This window comes from Acomys minous (genome assembly GCF_964271855.1).
Source record: "Acomys minous genome assembly, chromosome: 5".
Classification (NCBI taxonomy): domain Eukaryota; kingdom Metazoa; phylum Chordata; class Mammalia; order Rodentia; family Muridae; genus Acomys; species Acomys minous.
This window is the reverse complement of record NC_140494.1, coordinates 15,329,902-15,346,790: the sequence shown is the minus strand read 5'-3', so window position 1 is coordinate 15,346,790 and position 16,889 is coordinate 15,329,902. Positions and strand designations below refer to the sequence as shown.

At 44.9% G+C, this 16,889-nt stretch overlaps 1 protein-coding gene across 5 annotated transcripts in view; it reads left to right on the top strand.

Moving 5' to 3' along the window:
• Nucleotides 1-16,889, top strand: part of FAM171A1 (family with sequence similarity 171 member A1) — a 120,345-nt gene that overhangs the window by 88,712 nt on the left and 14,744 nt on the right. For 3 of the 5 annotated variants that reach the window (XM_084782992.1, XM_084782989.1, XM_084782990.1), the window contains exons 5-6: nucleotides 3,367-3,543; nucleotides 16,201-16,266. In XM_084782992.1, the coding sequence (XP_084639118.1) occupies nucleotides 3,367-3,543; nucleotides 16,201-16,266 (243 nt within the window). The remainder of the gene's footprint in view (nucleotides 1-3,366; nucleotides 3,544-16,200; nucleotides 16,267-16,889) is intronic. The other 2 variants (XM_084782991.1, XM_084782993.1) reach the window with 1 other exon arrangement.

Sequence of the window (16,889 nt, the reverse complement as noted above, 5' to 3'; positions counted from 1 at the left end):
TGGAACACTAAAGTGTGCACATTGTCATCTGGCCACGCCTTCCTCTCGGCTTTTGGAAGCTCCGCCCTCCTTTCCTTTCAGAGGGGCTTTGGAGAGGTCTCAGAAAGGAGGTTCTCCATAGACTACCCTAGAGGAGCCAGGCTTCGAAGGTGACTTGGAATCTTCTGGCAGATCACTGAGCCAGCTCTGTCATCATCATCGCTGCTCTGACAAGACACAGAACCTACAAGAGCAGAGAAACCAAAAGTCACCAGCCAGAGGAAGAGTGATAATTCCTTATTGGAGAAAGACCAAAGCCTGAACCCTCCTCCTCCTGGGTGACAGCATGGTCCTCAGGCCTCTGCCTGCTTCGGGAGAGGTTCCAGGTCTTGGAATTTTCAATCAATCAATCAATCAATCAATCAATCAATCTTTGTCTCTCCCTCGCCCCTCCCCCCTCCTGTGCCTCTTCATGACTCTTCAGGTTTCAGGCAGGGCATAAAATTGAAAAGCAGCCATTAAAGTTAACTACCACTCGGCATGTCATTGCGCTTCCCAGGGACGCTTTGATTAGAACTTTGACCATTTTCCAAGACTCCATAAGCTGCTGATTCTGAAAAGGCTCATTCACCTCAAACATCATCCCGTCCATTTCTGTAACTTGTGAGTGAATTTCTAGCTGGAGACGCGCGTTCCTGGCGCTGTGCTGCTTCTCCTTCTGTGGTTCTTATTTTGAGAGATGTTTCTTCCTTTAATTATTGAGGACCGATGACATGACTAGCGTGCCAGTCATTTGCCATCAAATAGATGTGTAGTAACCATCTCCAGTAAACTTTCTTGGGGGGAAAAATATCAATTGAGGAGCCCGGAGAGCTCTAGTTTGAGGTCCTCATAGGCTCCCTCCAGTGTTCCTGAGGAAAGGAAGCGTAGTCAGAAACACAGCAAAGAGGATGGGCCTCAACTCCTCAGAGCTCACTCATGCTCTCTGCCCCTCCCCCAGCAGCACTTGAATAAATTATGAAACCTGAGAAGACCAGAGGATGAAGAACACAAAGGCACAGGACTATTGATTTTTTTTTTTTTCAGAAGCGTGTTTTATTTTAAAATCAGTCCATTTCAGGGGGAAGAGAAAGGTTAGGAGGTGAGATTAAGCTGCTTTTCCACTGACATAATTGATTAGTTGCCTGAGAGGATCAAAGTTGTTCTGAGACCTGCTAGCAAAGGGAGCCAGCCCGTGGTGTATCCATGTGTATTCTGGGAAACAGAGGAGCCTGGGCTCCGTGGAGTGGAGCAACCTGGGATGCAGTGGGTTGCTGCAGGTTAGTTTATGAACAGATTCTCTTTTGGCCCGTTTCCACTTTCCTTCTCTCACACAGGCCAAAGATAGGCTGCGTTCTAGCGTCACCCCTTTCTCTGGTCCCTGTGAAAGCACAACACTCTACACCATTTGCATGAGGCTCAATGCAATGGCCTCCATCTAGCCCCTCCAGCAAGACAGAAAGATAAAAATGGCTAAGGGATAGAATTCTTGGTGACCCGGAAAATTCGGTGCAAGATAACCATCATTACCCAAAATGCCTGAAACCGAAGTGTTTTGTATTTGAGACCATTTTTTGATTTTCTAATATTTGCATAGAAGTATAGTGGCGCCTAACTTTTGAATTTCAGAGAACTTCAGATTTCAGCAGGGGCATCTGATTCTGGAGACCCATCTCCCTAGACCAGGGAGAAATGCAAAATGAAGAGAAAGGAGAATGTAAGGATACTGAGGACGGAGAATGGAGGTGCTTTTCTAGAACTTTCTTCTTACCTGTGTGCAGAAAGTTTTTACCAACCTCCTTCATGGAGCTTAACAAAACAGAGCAGCACTTCCCGGTTGGAGACCTTATATCTGCAATGTTTATTCGGCATCCAGTGAGTTACCCAAAGACTCTGGGGTTTAAATCATATCTTGTTAAGAGGTTCTGACGGCACAGAGAACAATACACAGGAGGCCTGGCTGTGCTCGCCTGTCACCTTTGAGCTGTGGGCATATGCATATCTCCGTCCACAGTGCCTTTTCCAGAAAAGCACGGCAAAACATGGCCTTTGGTTTTCTTGTCCAAAAATGAGATGGTTTCCCAAATAAAAGACTCCTGGCCTGAAACAGGTGATTCTGACTTAAATCTTTTGAGGAAAGCTTTTTGCAGGCCTTTGCTGTCATGGAGAAAGAGAGATGTGTGTAGACTGGTCGTTGTTGTTTAGAAATTGCTCCCCAGAGGACTTAGCTGTTAAGTCATTGTTGAAACCACGAAGTTCACTGGGTTTGCCTTGATGTTTATTCCTAGTCCAAATCCGAGGTTGGCACAAGCTCAATACGTGTGTCAGTATATAGGAAGAATGTACTTATAATCTGTCTTTCTGCCTAGTAGTAAGGTCAGTATAAACAGAAATAGCAGTAGTAAATAAATCACAACTAGTATTATGTAAGAGTCCTGTCTTGTAAAATACCTTAACATTTTTATCACTGAGAAATTCATCCAATTAAGGCAAAGATGGAAAATGATGACAGAATGTATTTTGTGTGGTATCGTATTTCACTAAGGAAAAACCTGACATGGATTGCTGAAGTGTATAAATATCACTCTCCTATGCATTTTCTAATTCATCTGTAGACAGTCATTAAAGAACTGGCTTGGGTAGAAGGTCTGTAATGGAGAATAACTCGGATATCAGATTCCTTTTAAACAGACCAAAATAACAATGGCAACTAAAACAACGCATGCATATTTCATGTCTAAGTTTCAATGGTGTTCTCCTGGTAGAGTTAGCTAATATTTTGAAGCAGTCCTTGATGAAATTCCATTACTGGTGTGCGTGTTATATACGCTGTAGATCTTAAAATGTGCACAGAGCTTATTTTGTGAACCCTTTTCCCCCTCTGGCTTCCCCCAAATTCCTTTATCTTACATTAGAGAAAAAGTCTTTTCCACCATGGCTATAGCTCAGCCCTTGAGAGGCTGGGGCATGGTGATCATGAGTTACAGACGGAGGGTGAGAACCTGCCATTTTTAAAAAGAGGGAAGGAAGGAAGAAGGAAAGGAAAACAGGAGGAGATGGGCACCGCAAGCGTAGTTTGTTGCAATTGGCAGACTCGAACTGGGACTCAGCTCTGCCAAGTAGTATAAACCCTCGCAGCAGCCGCTGCCACATCCCAACCTGTTTCTTGGTGAGATGTGGGTTTGAACTGCCTCGCAGGGTTTGTGGGAGTGAGGATTACTTAGGGTAACAGAGCCCCTGAAACCTGGAGACCCCTCTCAGCACGTGGCAGTAGCACCTGTTTTCCTTGAGGGGTTTCTGCAGCCCCAGGGCCTCCGTGCAGGTGATGAACATCCATCTCCCTTCCAGGAAATGGCACCAGGTATGACTTGACCCCTGTCACAGCCGTCAGCGTGCACTTGCTCAGCAGTAACGGAACGCCGGTGCTGGTGAACGGCCCCATCTATGTCACTGTGCCCTTGACCACGCAGAGCACCCTGAGGCACAATGCCTATGTCGCAGCATGGCGGTTTGACCAGAAGCTGGGTAAGCAAGATTCCCTGAGCTGGAGTGTGTGTGTGTGTGTGTGTGTGTGTGTGTGTGTGTGTGTGTGTTTGTGTTTAACTTAAAAGGTTTCTATAAAGGTCATGGAACTCAAAAGAGGCTCTCCTAATCTTTATCCTTTTAGTTTTTCCTCAAGATTCGATGATCTATCTTGGTTCTGTGATGTGTATATATATATATATATATATATTATTTTTTTTGTCTCCTGAATAAAGGAAAAATATTTCCCACCATTCTTTAAAGTAAGGAATAGTCCCTATGATCCTACCGCCTAGAGAAAGATGCTAATCTCTCTTTGATTCTATCATAGTCATTTGCCTATACACAGTGTGTGTGTGTGTGTGTGTGTGTGTGTGTGTGTGTGTGTGTGTGATATCAATGACTGCATAAGAAGGAACCCTAAACTTTAGCAGTTTAAGAGAGCAATGCACATCTCCTGTCTCACAGCTGATGAGGGAGGCTCAGACTTGGGGCCCCTGCAAAGCTATAGCAGGCCTGTCTGTCAGGTTCTGCGTAGGCAAGGCTCTGCAAGGGCTAGCAAACGTGCCCAGGACTCTGCCATAGTCCCCGGCTGACTGCCGTCCCTGCCATCTGGCGGCCAGAGAGCTCAGCTCCTTGCCACATGGTCCTCTGCTTGAGGCTGCTTACAGTGTGGCAGTTTGCTTTCTCCTTTGCCAGTGACATGAAGAGGAAGTAAGATAAAACTTTCAAGTCACAAGTACTTCAAGTAGAAGCTGTTCGTCCTGGGTGTAGTCACCAGGGTGGTTAATGGGAAGCTATGACAACTATTCTGTCTTCCGAGTTCACAGTCACCACAGCAGAATCAGCATCTTTCCACAGCAGCGTTATTCTGCAGTCTCGGTTGGTGTGATGTAGCTTTCCAGTCCATGAGTGTAGCATCCTTCAGTTCATCAGTCCCTTACCATTAGGAGGGCAATGGGCTATTCTAAGACAAACTGAGTGTGCCGAGCCAGGTTACTTTTCGGGGTGTCCTGTGGTAGTCACACTTGGAACCAGCTTTTAACTACCAATATAACTGTTAAACCAAGCATGAAAAATAATGAGTTTTTAAAATAGCAAATATTTTTAAAATACTTCGTGAATCAGTCAAAACAATACTTAACTTCTTGATTCAGTCAAAACATAGTTTTAGCAATTATACTTGAAAATAAATGTCTTTTGGGCTTTCGTGGAGTTTTTGTTTTTGTAACTTCCCAAGTAATTAATAGGCTTCCCTAGTAACATCGCTTCAGTTTCAATGGCTGAATTAAGGTTGGCATCTCGAGGTGGATTGTAACACTGTATTAATGTATAATGCATGTCTTACTTAGAGTGTCTATCGCTGTGATAAAAAGCCATAACCAAAAGTAACTTGGGTGAAAAAGTGTTATTTCATCTTATAGCTTGTGATCCATCAAATCAGCCAAGTTCTGGCCAGGTTTACAAGTATGTTGAAATCCCAGCATTCAGGAGGCTGGGTGAAGCACAAGGCTTCCTGTGAGTTTGTGTCTAGCCTGAGCTACACAGCCAGATCTTGTCTCAAAGCACAGCAAAGGAGCGGCATTCCTCAGACTAGCCTGTTCCCCCCCCCCCCCCCGCCGGGTTTCCTATGGCTGGGAATCCTCTGTGTTAGCCATTCCTGGCATCATCTGGCTGCCTCCCATTTCCCCTGCATCCACACAGCCTGCAGTAGTGCTGCCATGTTACCTTCACAGACAAAGACTGCTCCTGTGAAGGCCTCTCCCAGAACAGCCGGTAAGGCACTTGGACTCATAGCATGGCACACAGGTCACTGTTCAGACATAGTGAGCCTCCCCAGGACTTATGGAATCCTCTCTCGGGCCTTGCCGCTTTGAAAATAGAACCTGGTCGTCCTTCAAAACTGTCCTTGAAGGACCCTGGCCTCTTCTTTTCCCTGGCTCTCAGCCATCATGAGGCAAGTAACTTTGTTCTGCCACATACAGTTCTCCATAATAAGCCATGCCACGCTGAGCCCAAGAAGCAACAGAGCCAACTGGCCATGAGCTAAAACTTCATGAACTGTGAATTGAAATATGTCTTTCCCCCATTTAAGTTCATCTCTGGCATTTTATCACAGCCATTACAGCTAACTAAAATCCCTTTCCCGGTGGCCTGGGTATCACTGAACCCCTTCTGTGCATGTGTGTGTCTCAGTGGTATTAGCAGTACGTGGAGACTAACTTCACTTGCTTAGTTAGCCGTTGCCTGTTCCCTCAGGGTCCTACCTGCCTTTGTGTGACTAAGATCAGTTTGCAATTAAACCCCTTATTGGTGGCATAAGAATATTTGTAGCATTTTTAAAAATCAGAATAGGAGCTGAGGAGGTGACTCCTCTGCAGAGAACTTGAGTTCAGTTCCCAGCACCCAGTAGAACAGCTCACAATCACCTGTAACTACAGCTATGGGACCCAACATCATCTTCTGGCCTCCACAGGCACTTCTCTCTCTTCCTCTCTCTCTCTCTCTCTCTCTCTCTCTCTCTCTCTCTCTCTCTCTCTCTCTCTCACACACACACACACACACACACACACACACACACACAAACACACACCATATACACACATTAAAAGTAAAAATAATTTTTTAAAGAATTTAAAAGTCAGAAGAAGAATAAGATATTACATATAACATTTGGAAACAAGATGATAGAGATTTTGCCTCGTGTGTGTGTGTGTGTGTGTGTGTGTGTGTGTGTGTGTGTGTGTGTGTGTTTATAGTGTCAGGAAGTTGCAAAGAAGAATATTTACATTGAATTCCACCCCCATCCTGAAACTTATACTTTCACTGTTGTTATTTCCCTCCCTCTGCCTCCTTATTTAAGTGAATATATTTGAATATGGGTGAATAAGACTCGAGATATAGAAAGATGTCTCTGTTCTTTCTCTAGGATTTGTTGTATGTCACATGTGCCATGACAAGTGGGTATATAATGCAGCATGCTCACTCCCATCTGTATATTCTGCATATAGTTAGCAATGAAATTTTATTTAAATAATGTTATATATGTCAGAGGCTCTATAACATCCCCTCAAATGCCACTATGTTCTGATTCCGGAGCCCTGTGGATGTCATAATATGTATGATAAAGGGATGTATGAGATGTGATTAAGACTCTTTAGATGGAGAGATGAGCCTCGATTATCCAGATGGGCGCTCGGAAGAGAGAGGGGGCAGTGTCAGACTCAGGGGGCTTGGGAGTTCGGCCAGAGAGCATGGAGAAAGGAGCGGCAGTGTTCTTCAGATTTCTCAACTTGACTGAAGCCTACACATTCCATAAGCTGTCTCACCTTCACACTTAATCAATGATATCATTTTTTATTAAAAAATATTTCAGTCAAGCAAACCAGCCACTGGGCAGAATGGCCTCATTTCTGCCACAGACAGAATTCTGCCTAAAAATGGGTAAGCTTAGATGCAGGCAGAGTCAACGGCCAAATGCTGCCAAGACAGGGTAAGCAAGTCTTCAGTAGCTCCTCTCTCACAGATAGGTTTGCCAGATATATTGGGCTAGAAGGCTGAAGATGAGGCTCCAATGTTGTAGTGTTGGATGACTGTCCAGGTGGTAAACTGTCTCAGTCATTTCTTCATTTTGGAAGCTGCTAACCTGCACTTCTGGTTCACTCAAGTAATTAAGTTTTATTCCTTCTCAAGTCTCTGACTTCTAGAATGTTCTCAGTGGCCATGAAGACGCTTGCATGTCTTCCCTTTCTCCCCTTTGCCACCATTTCTGATTCTTCCTTCAGCTTAGTAGTTAGCATTAAGATGTTTTTAGATCAAGATGGATGTTTTTAAGTTAATAGAGATGAGATATGAGAGATATTGATTTTCATTCAGAAATTTAGACCCAACAAGATAGGAAACGTGTTTACTTCAAGTTTGCCAAATACAAATAGCCAAATCACTATGAATATAACATTTATATAATTACTAATTGTCCCGTGGTTCTTCCTGCTGTATGTAGTGTATTTTATTTATGTGTAATAATATAAATGTATATGTTTTAAAAAGAAACATAATAAAAAATATTTCAGTTAAACAAGAACTCCCAGAGACTGTCTCATTAGAGCAGGAGACTTCAAACCTATCCCACAACTTACTAGTTGCTGCTATTTGTGCCTATAATAATCACTTGAAATCACTTAATTCTTTAAATTATTTACTTTGGAGGTGAATCAAAATAATTGCCAGTTCCAAATTGTTAAATAGCCAGAAATAGCAACTTATGAATCCATTACGAAGTTTTTACAAGCCAGGCTTGGTGGCGCATGCCTGTAATTCCAGCAGTAAGGAGGCAGATCTCTGTAAGTTTGAGGCTAGCCTGGTCTACAAAGTGAGTCCAGGACAGTCAAAGCTACACAGAGTGGGGAAAAAAAGTTTTCACTTAGGGCACGGTCAGTCAGCTGGATCCTGAAAGCTAAGCGTGATTTTTACATTTTGAAAGACTGAAGAAGAATCAGAAAATGGAGGCAAAAGGGAGAAAGGGAAGACACAGCCAGTGAGCACAAAGTTCTCTCGTGGCCACTGAGAACATTCTAGAAGTCAGTTCTACAGCAATGTCAGTATGGTTGGCCACATTGAGTACTTAAAGTTTGCTGAGAGCCCACATTAAGTGTTGCCATCAAGAAAATGGTATCAGGCTAGAGAGATGGTCCAGCCATTAAAGGCTAGGCTCACAACCAAAATATAAGACAATAGTATCTGTGAGGTGGTGGTTTAGTGTTTATTTTGATACGCATATCAAAATGTTAAGTCACGCATCTCAAGTACCTACAGCTTTTATCTGTGAATTATACTCAATTAAAATGGAGACAAGTTAACAACAAAGATTTTAGAACATGTGAAAATCATATAAAATGCATAAGCACATACACACACACACACACACACACACACACACACACACACACACACACACCTAAATAAAGTTTTATCGAAACACGGCCATGCCCATTTCTTGGTGAGTATTGTCACTGCAACACCAACTCATGTCCCACAAACTAAAAGGATTTACTATCCAGCCTTTTACAGAATCATCTTGTGACTCCTGGCCTACATGCCCCAGCTGAGGAAGCTCTCTCCATTTACTGTTACAAAGTGCGGGAGTGTTTTCTCTCTGCAGAAGGTACCTGGAGTGCTTTCTCAGCTACAGCTCCCTTGTTTCCTGTTGCCTAAGCTCACAACTGTCTGTAACTTCAGTTCCAGGGGGTCGGCACCCTCACACAAACATACATGCAGGTAAAACACCAAATCAGTGCTCCAAAATAAATTATTTTTAAAAAGCAACTTCATATTTCAACTTCTGTTCTCCAGAGGATGACCTAGTGGATTAATACATTACCAGGATATATGAATTGGATTTAATCGACACATTACAACACTATCAGTTGGCTCTTCACCATATACACCCACAAAGAACATGCTAGAAGAAGCACAGTATGCATTGCTCTACATTGAAACATTGCATGTGCGTGCTCAATGTGCTGTGTTGGAATACCATTTGCTTTACACAGCAAAGGAGACTGCGTGGTGGATGTAGGTCTTATCCTCTGAGGCATTGGCAGGACTCTCTTCAGATCTTCTCCTTGTGCTGTGCCCTACAACCCGTGGAGGTGGAACCTGGTGGGTCAGCACCGTCCACACTCTTAGTTGTGTGCAAGAGCGAGTTTGGCCTTTAGTATAAACAGTTTGTCTTCCCATGTCTGAAGAAAAAAGTCGGTCCTGTCAAATGTGTGTTAGCTGGGGCTTTCTGGACAGTAAGGGCCAATTGTGTCCACTCCCTTTTACGGACATTTATTCTTCCTGTAGTATGTAACTAGGGCAGCAGATGGCTTTCTAGGGTATGAGGTTGTGTGACTTGTTGCCCTAGGGGACGGTCACTTATGAATAAGCAAACCAGGTCAATGGTTTGAATTGAAAGTGACTGGTCCTGAGTAATCAAAAAATGCATAATGTATTAGATTTTGGATATGTGTTTCTGCCACTTAAGGGTCACTAGATTTATTGACTCCTCTTACTCCAATGTGATGGCAGAAAGAAAAGCCTACACCCCGAGAGTGAAGCTATGTTGTGAAATCCAATTTTAACTGCCTTCCCACACACAGCAGGCAGAGTACGTGTGGGTTGCTATAGAAATGGTGGCCACTGGACCAGCCTCTTATCATGTATGGTGCATCCGTGGCAGGTGCCAAGGGATACTGCCATAATTGGCTTGTGTAGTAGGCCTGTCTGCTGCTGAAGGGACGTGACTGCCCATGCTCAGCTGGGCCCACTGGTCTGTTAGGTAAGTCATGGCCAACTTGCCCTCACAAGTGGGCTTTATTTAAAATGCAGGCCCATCTCATCTGTTTGTCAGTGTAGGTTCATCAGGGTAGCAGGCATATTGTAGGGAATGTTGTGGGGCAGATCAGGCATGAGGGTAGGTAAGAAACCTCTGCACCTTTCTCTCAAATTTGATATGAACCTAAGACTATTCTTTTTAAAAATGAAGTCAAGATAATATTTATATACCTCTCTGACCTCAAGTTTGGCCAAAGGGTTATCAAGGTCTCCAAGAATAGTAGTCATATAAGTATTAAACCGTATGTCTAAATGAAGAATCTCAGAATGCTATGTTGGGGTTTGACTGCTATGGATGCCCTGTGTTACACTGTATGGGTAAAAGTTAAAAATGGCTATGTTGATTTGTTTAACACTTCAAGTACATATTTATATGTGGGGTTAGCTTTAGAACTATATGCACTACCTTTTTTTTTTCTGTTTTAATCAAGATATGATCATTAAGGGTATTAAACAAAGGAAGCTGTTGGCTTACCTATGGGTGGTTCGGTATATCCCCAAGAAAGACAAATACGCCATTTCCTAGGGAATACCATTGCTGTGGACCAATCAAGGATGACCTTGAACTTCTGACCTTCCTGCCTCCACCTCCAAGTGCTGGAGTTTCAGATGTACACCTGTTTTGTGGCGTGCTGGGGCCACTGAACCTAGGGCTCTGCACATGCTAGGGAAAGGCCTCTATTTTCCCACACAGGAAAACCAATCCGAGGATGAATTGGGTCTTTGATGAGATGCATAGGAGGGAAAGGGATAGTTTATCTGCAAAGAGCTGCTGGAGCTGAGGGGGCACCAGGGTAAACACTGATGCCAGGGAAGGGTGCAGACTGTCCACGCTGCTTTGCTTTGGGGTACTGAGGTGGAGGTGCTCTCGTTGCTGTGTCTATTAGCATCCCATTGCAAAGTCCTGCCCCTAAGGATGAGAGTTAGATTTTGTAATATGCTTCTGCTGCCTTGAGGCTGACCTAAGAAGTGGGACTGTTGTTTTCCACCGTTGCCTAGCAACTCAAAAAACAGCCTTGTAATATCCATCCATTTCTAAGCATTGTTAAGGTTCTTGTGTTTTGTGGCCTCCTTGGAATGATAATTTTCAAAAAATTAGTCCTCGGGTAGCTGTGGTTTGGGTCACTTTTGTTTTAAAACTCTATTCTTAGAGTGTTGGTTTCTTAAAGTGCCACTTTGTGTAGAACTAGCATTTACCAACGCTTGGATGTAACCAGAACCATTTTTTGGCAAGCCTGACAAATGAGCATTGCCTGCTTGTGTGGGTCGGAGAGTTTGCAGGTCAGTCCTCCTCAGAGAAAGCCTGCATTCCTTGACAGTTAACCATTAATTACCACTGATGGAGTTGGTGGCTTACAGATGGCAACTTCCTGTCCTTCTGCCGGCTCCTCCCACCACCAGGAAACTTCCAGGCCTTTCAGTGCACTACCATTTGGCCTGGATTGTAAGCAAACACTTTTGTCTACTCTAAGCCTAAGTGAAAAATAATTAGGACATTAATGCACCATAAGATATTTTAGAATTCTTGCTGTTGTTGTTGTTATTGACAACAAAGCCTCGTTTATCCCAAACCGCCTTCACACTTTCTATGTAGCTGATATTTCAGGTATACATTACGTCATCCAATTTACAAAGTGCTGAGGATTGAGCCAGGACTTTGTAAATGTGAAGCAAGCACTATACTAAGCTACATACCTAGATATTTATCTGCGTGTGTGCGTGTGTGCGTGCGTGTGTGCCTGCTTGTGTGTACACGCACCATTTATGTGTAAGTGTTGGTGAAGAGCAGCAGAGAGTGTCAAACCCTTGCAGCTAGAATGTGGGTGCTAGGAACTGAGCCCGGGTCCTCTGCAAGAGTGTCCAGTGCTCTTAACCACTGAGCCATCCCAAACCCCCAGATATTCTTAACATCCATTTATGCCCACTTCCTTTCAATAGGAAGAGTAGTTACAACGTGAACATATCTTTGGTAGGTTTGCCTGGGCCGTGTACAGCTTCTAGCACTGCAGAGAAAAACAGGGAGGCACAGACCAGCAGTCGCAACAAATTGAACTTGAATGCCCGCTCCCCAAGGTGTGTGCACTAGAGGCAGTTACTTAGCCTTAGTGGGCCTCTGATTTCACATCCACAAAAGGGGTGTGGTCTCCAGGGTCCCCCACATCATAGACATGGGAATAGAAAGAAGACAGCAGGGCCAGGCACTTAGGGAAAGTCTTCGTCCTCCCCCTCGCCGTCCTCCTTCACTCCTCCTCATCACCTTCCTCCCCATCTTCTCTTCCTCTTCTCTTTTCCTTTTTCCCTTTCCCTCTTCTTCCTCTCCTCTTCCTGCTTCCTCCCTCTCTTCTCCTTCCCCCCTCTTCTTCCTCCTTTGCTTCCTTCTCCCCTTTCCCTCCTCCCTCTCATACGTCCCCTCCTCTCCTTCTCTCCCTCCCCTAATCACCACCATTGATGCTATCATTGCTATTAGCCCATATAATCTTTGCAAATTTTGGTGACATACAGGAGAAAAAGGCCAGGCGCTGGGACCTGTGATTCTGTTAGTGTGGCACTCCCGTCTCCTCCTCGGGATGACGCTCTGGGACACTGCAGCCACCTAGTCTGGTGTCAGTGCCCATGCTCCACCTGGCACGCAGTATTTAATATCATTCACTGTCTGAAATTGAACTTCCAAATAACTCTGAGTTCATAGTAGACGATCCTTCATGCAGGAATATTTCCGGTTGCAGAATGATTCCCCCATCTCTGCTCCATTCACTTAGTTGAGCACTTCCGGCTTCATGGCAACCTGTGCCACCATCTTCCCTTCACAGGGGACGATACTGAGGATGGGTATTCGGGGGCAAGCATGGGGGTCAGACCATGATGTGTGTTTGCCAAGAGGACAACCTTGTGGAATCAGTTCTCCCCTTCTCCTTCCACCTTATGTGGGTTCTGGGGATCCACCTCAGGCCTGCAGGCTTACACGGCAAGTGCTTTACCTTCTGCACTGTCTCACCAGCCCAAGGACACATACCTGTGATGGCTAACGATGCCACATGCCTGGAGCCCATGGGATAAGATCCAGTGTTCGCAAGCTGAGGCCAGAGCACTTTGGGACGTGAGAGCTTTGTGCAAGGATTCTCAGGTGGGAGGAGTTTTTAGTGGTGATCTCTTAAATTACTCCAAGTTGTTCAACGTCATTTGAAATCAATATAGAATTTAAAGTTACCAGCTAATCTTATTATGTGAATTTGCTTTTTTTTTTTTTTTTTTTTTGGGTTTTTCAAGACAGGGTTTCTCTGTGTAGCCTTGGCTGTCCTGGCCTTCCTTTGTAGACCAGGCTGTCCTCGAACTCACAGCAATCCACCTGCCTGTGCCTCCCGAGTGCTGGGATTAAAGGTGTGTGCCACCACGCCCAGCCCGAATTTGCATTTATAAATAGACTATTGTACGATGGGACTGGTGAGAGCAGAATAGGAATAGGCATAGTGGATAAATGATGCAATCCAGGCATGATAAGGAAAAGTGAAATCAGCTATGTTTGAAGCTTTACAGTAGATTAAGTTTTAAACTTAGATTGAAGTTTTCGGGAGCGAGCGAGCTGGCCCAGTGGCTGCACTGAGCAAGCATGAGGACCTGAGTTTGCATCCCCAGCACCCACTCAGGAGGATCCTGGGGGCTTGCTTGTCAGCTGGTCTGGCTAATTGTTGAACTCTGACTTGAGTGAAAGATCCAGGCACACATCACACACACCCATGTGTGCGTACAGCACACACATGAAGCAAAAATTTTGAAAATGATGTTTTTAGCTAGAATTTTACTTTGAAGTGGTACGACCTTGTTTCTGCTCCTATACGCCTATTTTGATTTTGTAATTTGGTATGAGCTCTAAGTTCATCTAAAGTGGGACAGCTTAACAAATATGTCTGTGGGTCTGGCACACATTGAGTGTGCGGGGGCATGCACCTGTGCACACGGCTGTGATGGCCGGAGGATGGTGGGCGACTTCCTTTGTGATGTACCTGTCTCTACCTGCAATGCTAGGGCTACAGGCACAGGCTTTTTACATTGGGGCTGGGGATTTGAACTCATGATGTCACAGCCAGTGCTCTTACTCACTAAGCCATCTTTCTAGCCTCCAACATGTGATATATTTTTAAAACAAATCCAATGCATTGTATGGGAGACTTCTTTGCTTCTTTTAAAAGTAGTTTTGTGCATTCACTGGGTCTGAAATTTCTGCAGATGTTAGGGGTAGGCCTGCCCTTCAACAGGTTGCTAGAAAAATGAAATGTTCAAGGCCTACCTTCCAACACTGTGTAAGACTCCAAGTCAAAAAGAACCGAACTCGGCAGTGAGTGGGTTATGTTCCTAAAGCTGTGCTTCTTTCTGCCCCTCTAAAATCATTTGTGCAGAGGCACACAACTACACAGAAGAAACTCGGCACATTCAGACTGTGTCGCTTTGGAGGTTCTGGCAGAAGCATTCCTGCTGTCTCCCCCATATACCACACAGATGTGATCCTCCACAGCAGCCCGGACATTTCAAATATGCAGTATGCAATTGGCCATAGGTGAAGGGGAAAAAAAATTTTTTTTACCAAGTTTAAGTTACTCATTCTTAGCTGGGTGACTCTATCCACAAGACAGGTATTTTTCTAAGCTGATATCTTTCGTTGTTTTCAGACCATGCCTAAGGTGAGGCTACCATCTCTCCTATCAGGAAACAGCTAGAGCTTAGCACGGAGAGGGCCTGGCTGTGGAGAAGAGGAGGGTGCAGACTGAAAACCTCTTCCTTCCACAGGGTATGGATCTCTGTGCATGGGAGGACTCCACTGAGTATGACGTGTACCTGGGGGCACAAAGGGAAAGCCACTTCCACTACTGCTTTGTTCAGCCCATCAGTCCCTTAGGGGATCTCTGTTGTCTTTTAATTTACTGCCAATATTAAAAAAAAAAATAGGAGCCGGGTGTGATGTTGCATGCCTGTAATCCCAGCACTCTGGCAGAGGCAGATCTCTGTAAGTTCGAGGCCAGGCTGGTCTACAAAGTGAGTCCAGGACAGCTGCATAGAGAAACCCTGTTTCAAGGGGGAAAAAACTGAACAGGTGCTAATGAGATGGCTCAGTGGGGAAAGCACTTGCCACCAAGCCTGACGACTAGAGTTCAATCCCAGGCCCACGTGGTAAAAGGGAAGAACTGACTCCAGAAAGCTGTCCTTTGACCTCCATGTGAGTGCCTGGATATGCACACACACACACACACACACACACACACACACACACACACACACACACACACAATCAATGTGAAAGCTGGAAATGTAGCTCAGTGGTTAAGAGCACTCGCTGCTCATCCAGAGGACCTGCGTTTGGTTCCCAGTGCTAATCCAGATGACTCACAACCCATTGTAAGTCCATCCCCCTGGAAATATGACTCCTTCTTCTAACCACCAGGGGCACCCTCGCACGCGTGGTACACACTCAGGCACACATATACACATAAAGAAAATAAATCATTTAAAATATGTAAATGTGATTTAAATTTTTAATCGAGCAATTCGTTTGTCTAGCATATCTTTTTTTTAGTTCCCTTTGGGTGTGGATGTTTTGCCTACATGTATGTCTACCCCACCACAATACCCATGGAGGCCAGAAGAAGGTATCAGATCCCCCGGGACTACAGTTACAGATGGTAGTGAGCCACCATGTGGGCGCTCTGGAAGAGCAGCCAGTGCTCTTACCGTCTCTCCAGCCCCGTAGCATATATTTATCGAGCATCATCTTCACGCCAGCCCTCTCTCTCTCTCTGCTGCAGACTTCGGGGATAAAGGAATGAAGAAAAACAAGCCAGGCAATGCTCCAGCGATGACACTCTTGTTCTTAAATGAGGCAGTAAAGCAGTGGGCTTGAATGAAGTCAGGACCACAAGACAGTTGAACAGAGTGTTGTCAGGGGCGGGGATAAGATGCTCAGAGACTGTAGAGAGGAGACATTTGAACCGTCGGGCTAAAAACACCTACGAACCCTCTCCAGGAACGTACTGGGGCCAGAGTCGGCTGAGATATGATTGTGCACACCAGGGTCTCGATTCTGAACCAGTTTGGCCTCACACAGCAGCCAGGTTGCTGAGGACCCCTGCCCGTCGGACAGCCTCACACTTACTACAGTCCTTTGAGTCCGTCAACTCCTGGCATGGTCTGCCAAGGGCTGGATGGTTTTCTGAATGGACCAGAAAACTACTTATAAAGGTGTTTTCAATGGTGGACCTCATTGTAGGAAGTGACATCAGGGTTTTTTTTCAGAAAGTCCTCGAGCCCTGCACAGGTCTGCATATCTGAAAGCTTGGCAACTGGAAATGCAGTGCACAGGTGAGTGCGCTGACATCACCCAGGAGCCTGTTGGAACAGTCCCTTTGGGCGTTCCTCCAGGCCTATTGACCCACAGTACACACACACACACACACACACACACACACACACACACACACACACACGCCCCTCAGCCTCAGCAAGGCCTTCAGCAAGCCATGGAGAAAAGCGTCTTACCACATTTCTACAGGAACATGCACGCTCCGTTCTGTGCCTTCTCTCGTTCTCACCACGTTTCTAATGCTGGAGGCCACACAGTGCAGTCTACTAACCCTGCTCGCTCCTTTGTGACTGTCACGGTGGGATTTGCTAATTGCTATGTGGGAACTGTATGTGGTGGATAATGAACAAAATTTCTCTCCGGGTGGGGCTAATTAATTTCATACTTTCGTGGTCTGTATCCTTGAAATCTCTATGTACCTATTGTAAATGTAGAATTCTTTTTTATGTTAGGTATTATTTTTTTTAGTAATTTATTCAGATTACATCCCATTTGTTATCCCCTCACTTGTATCTTCCCATTCCCCCCCCACCCTCCCTCTTTCACCCTATTCCCCTCCCCTAGACCTCTGACAGAAGGGGACCTCCTCCCCCACCATATGATCAGTGTGTTTTATCAACAC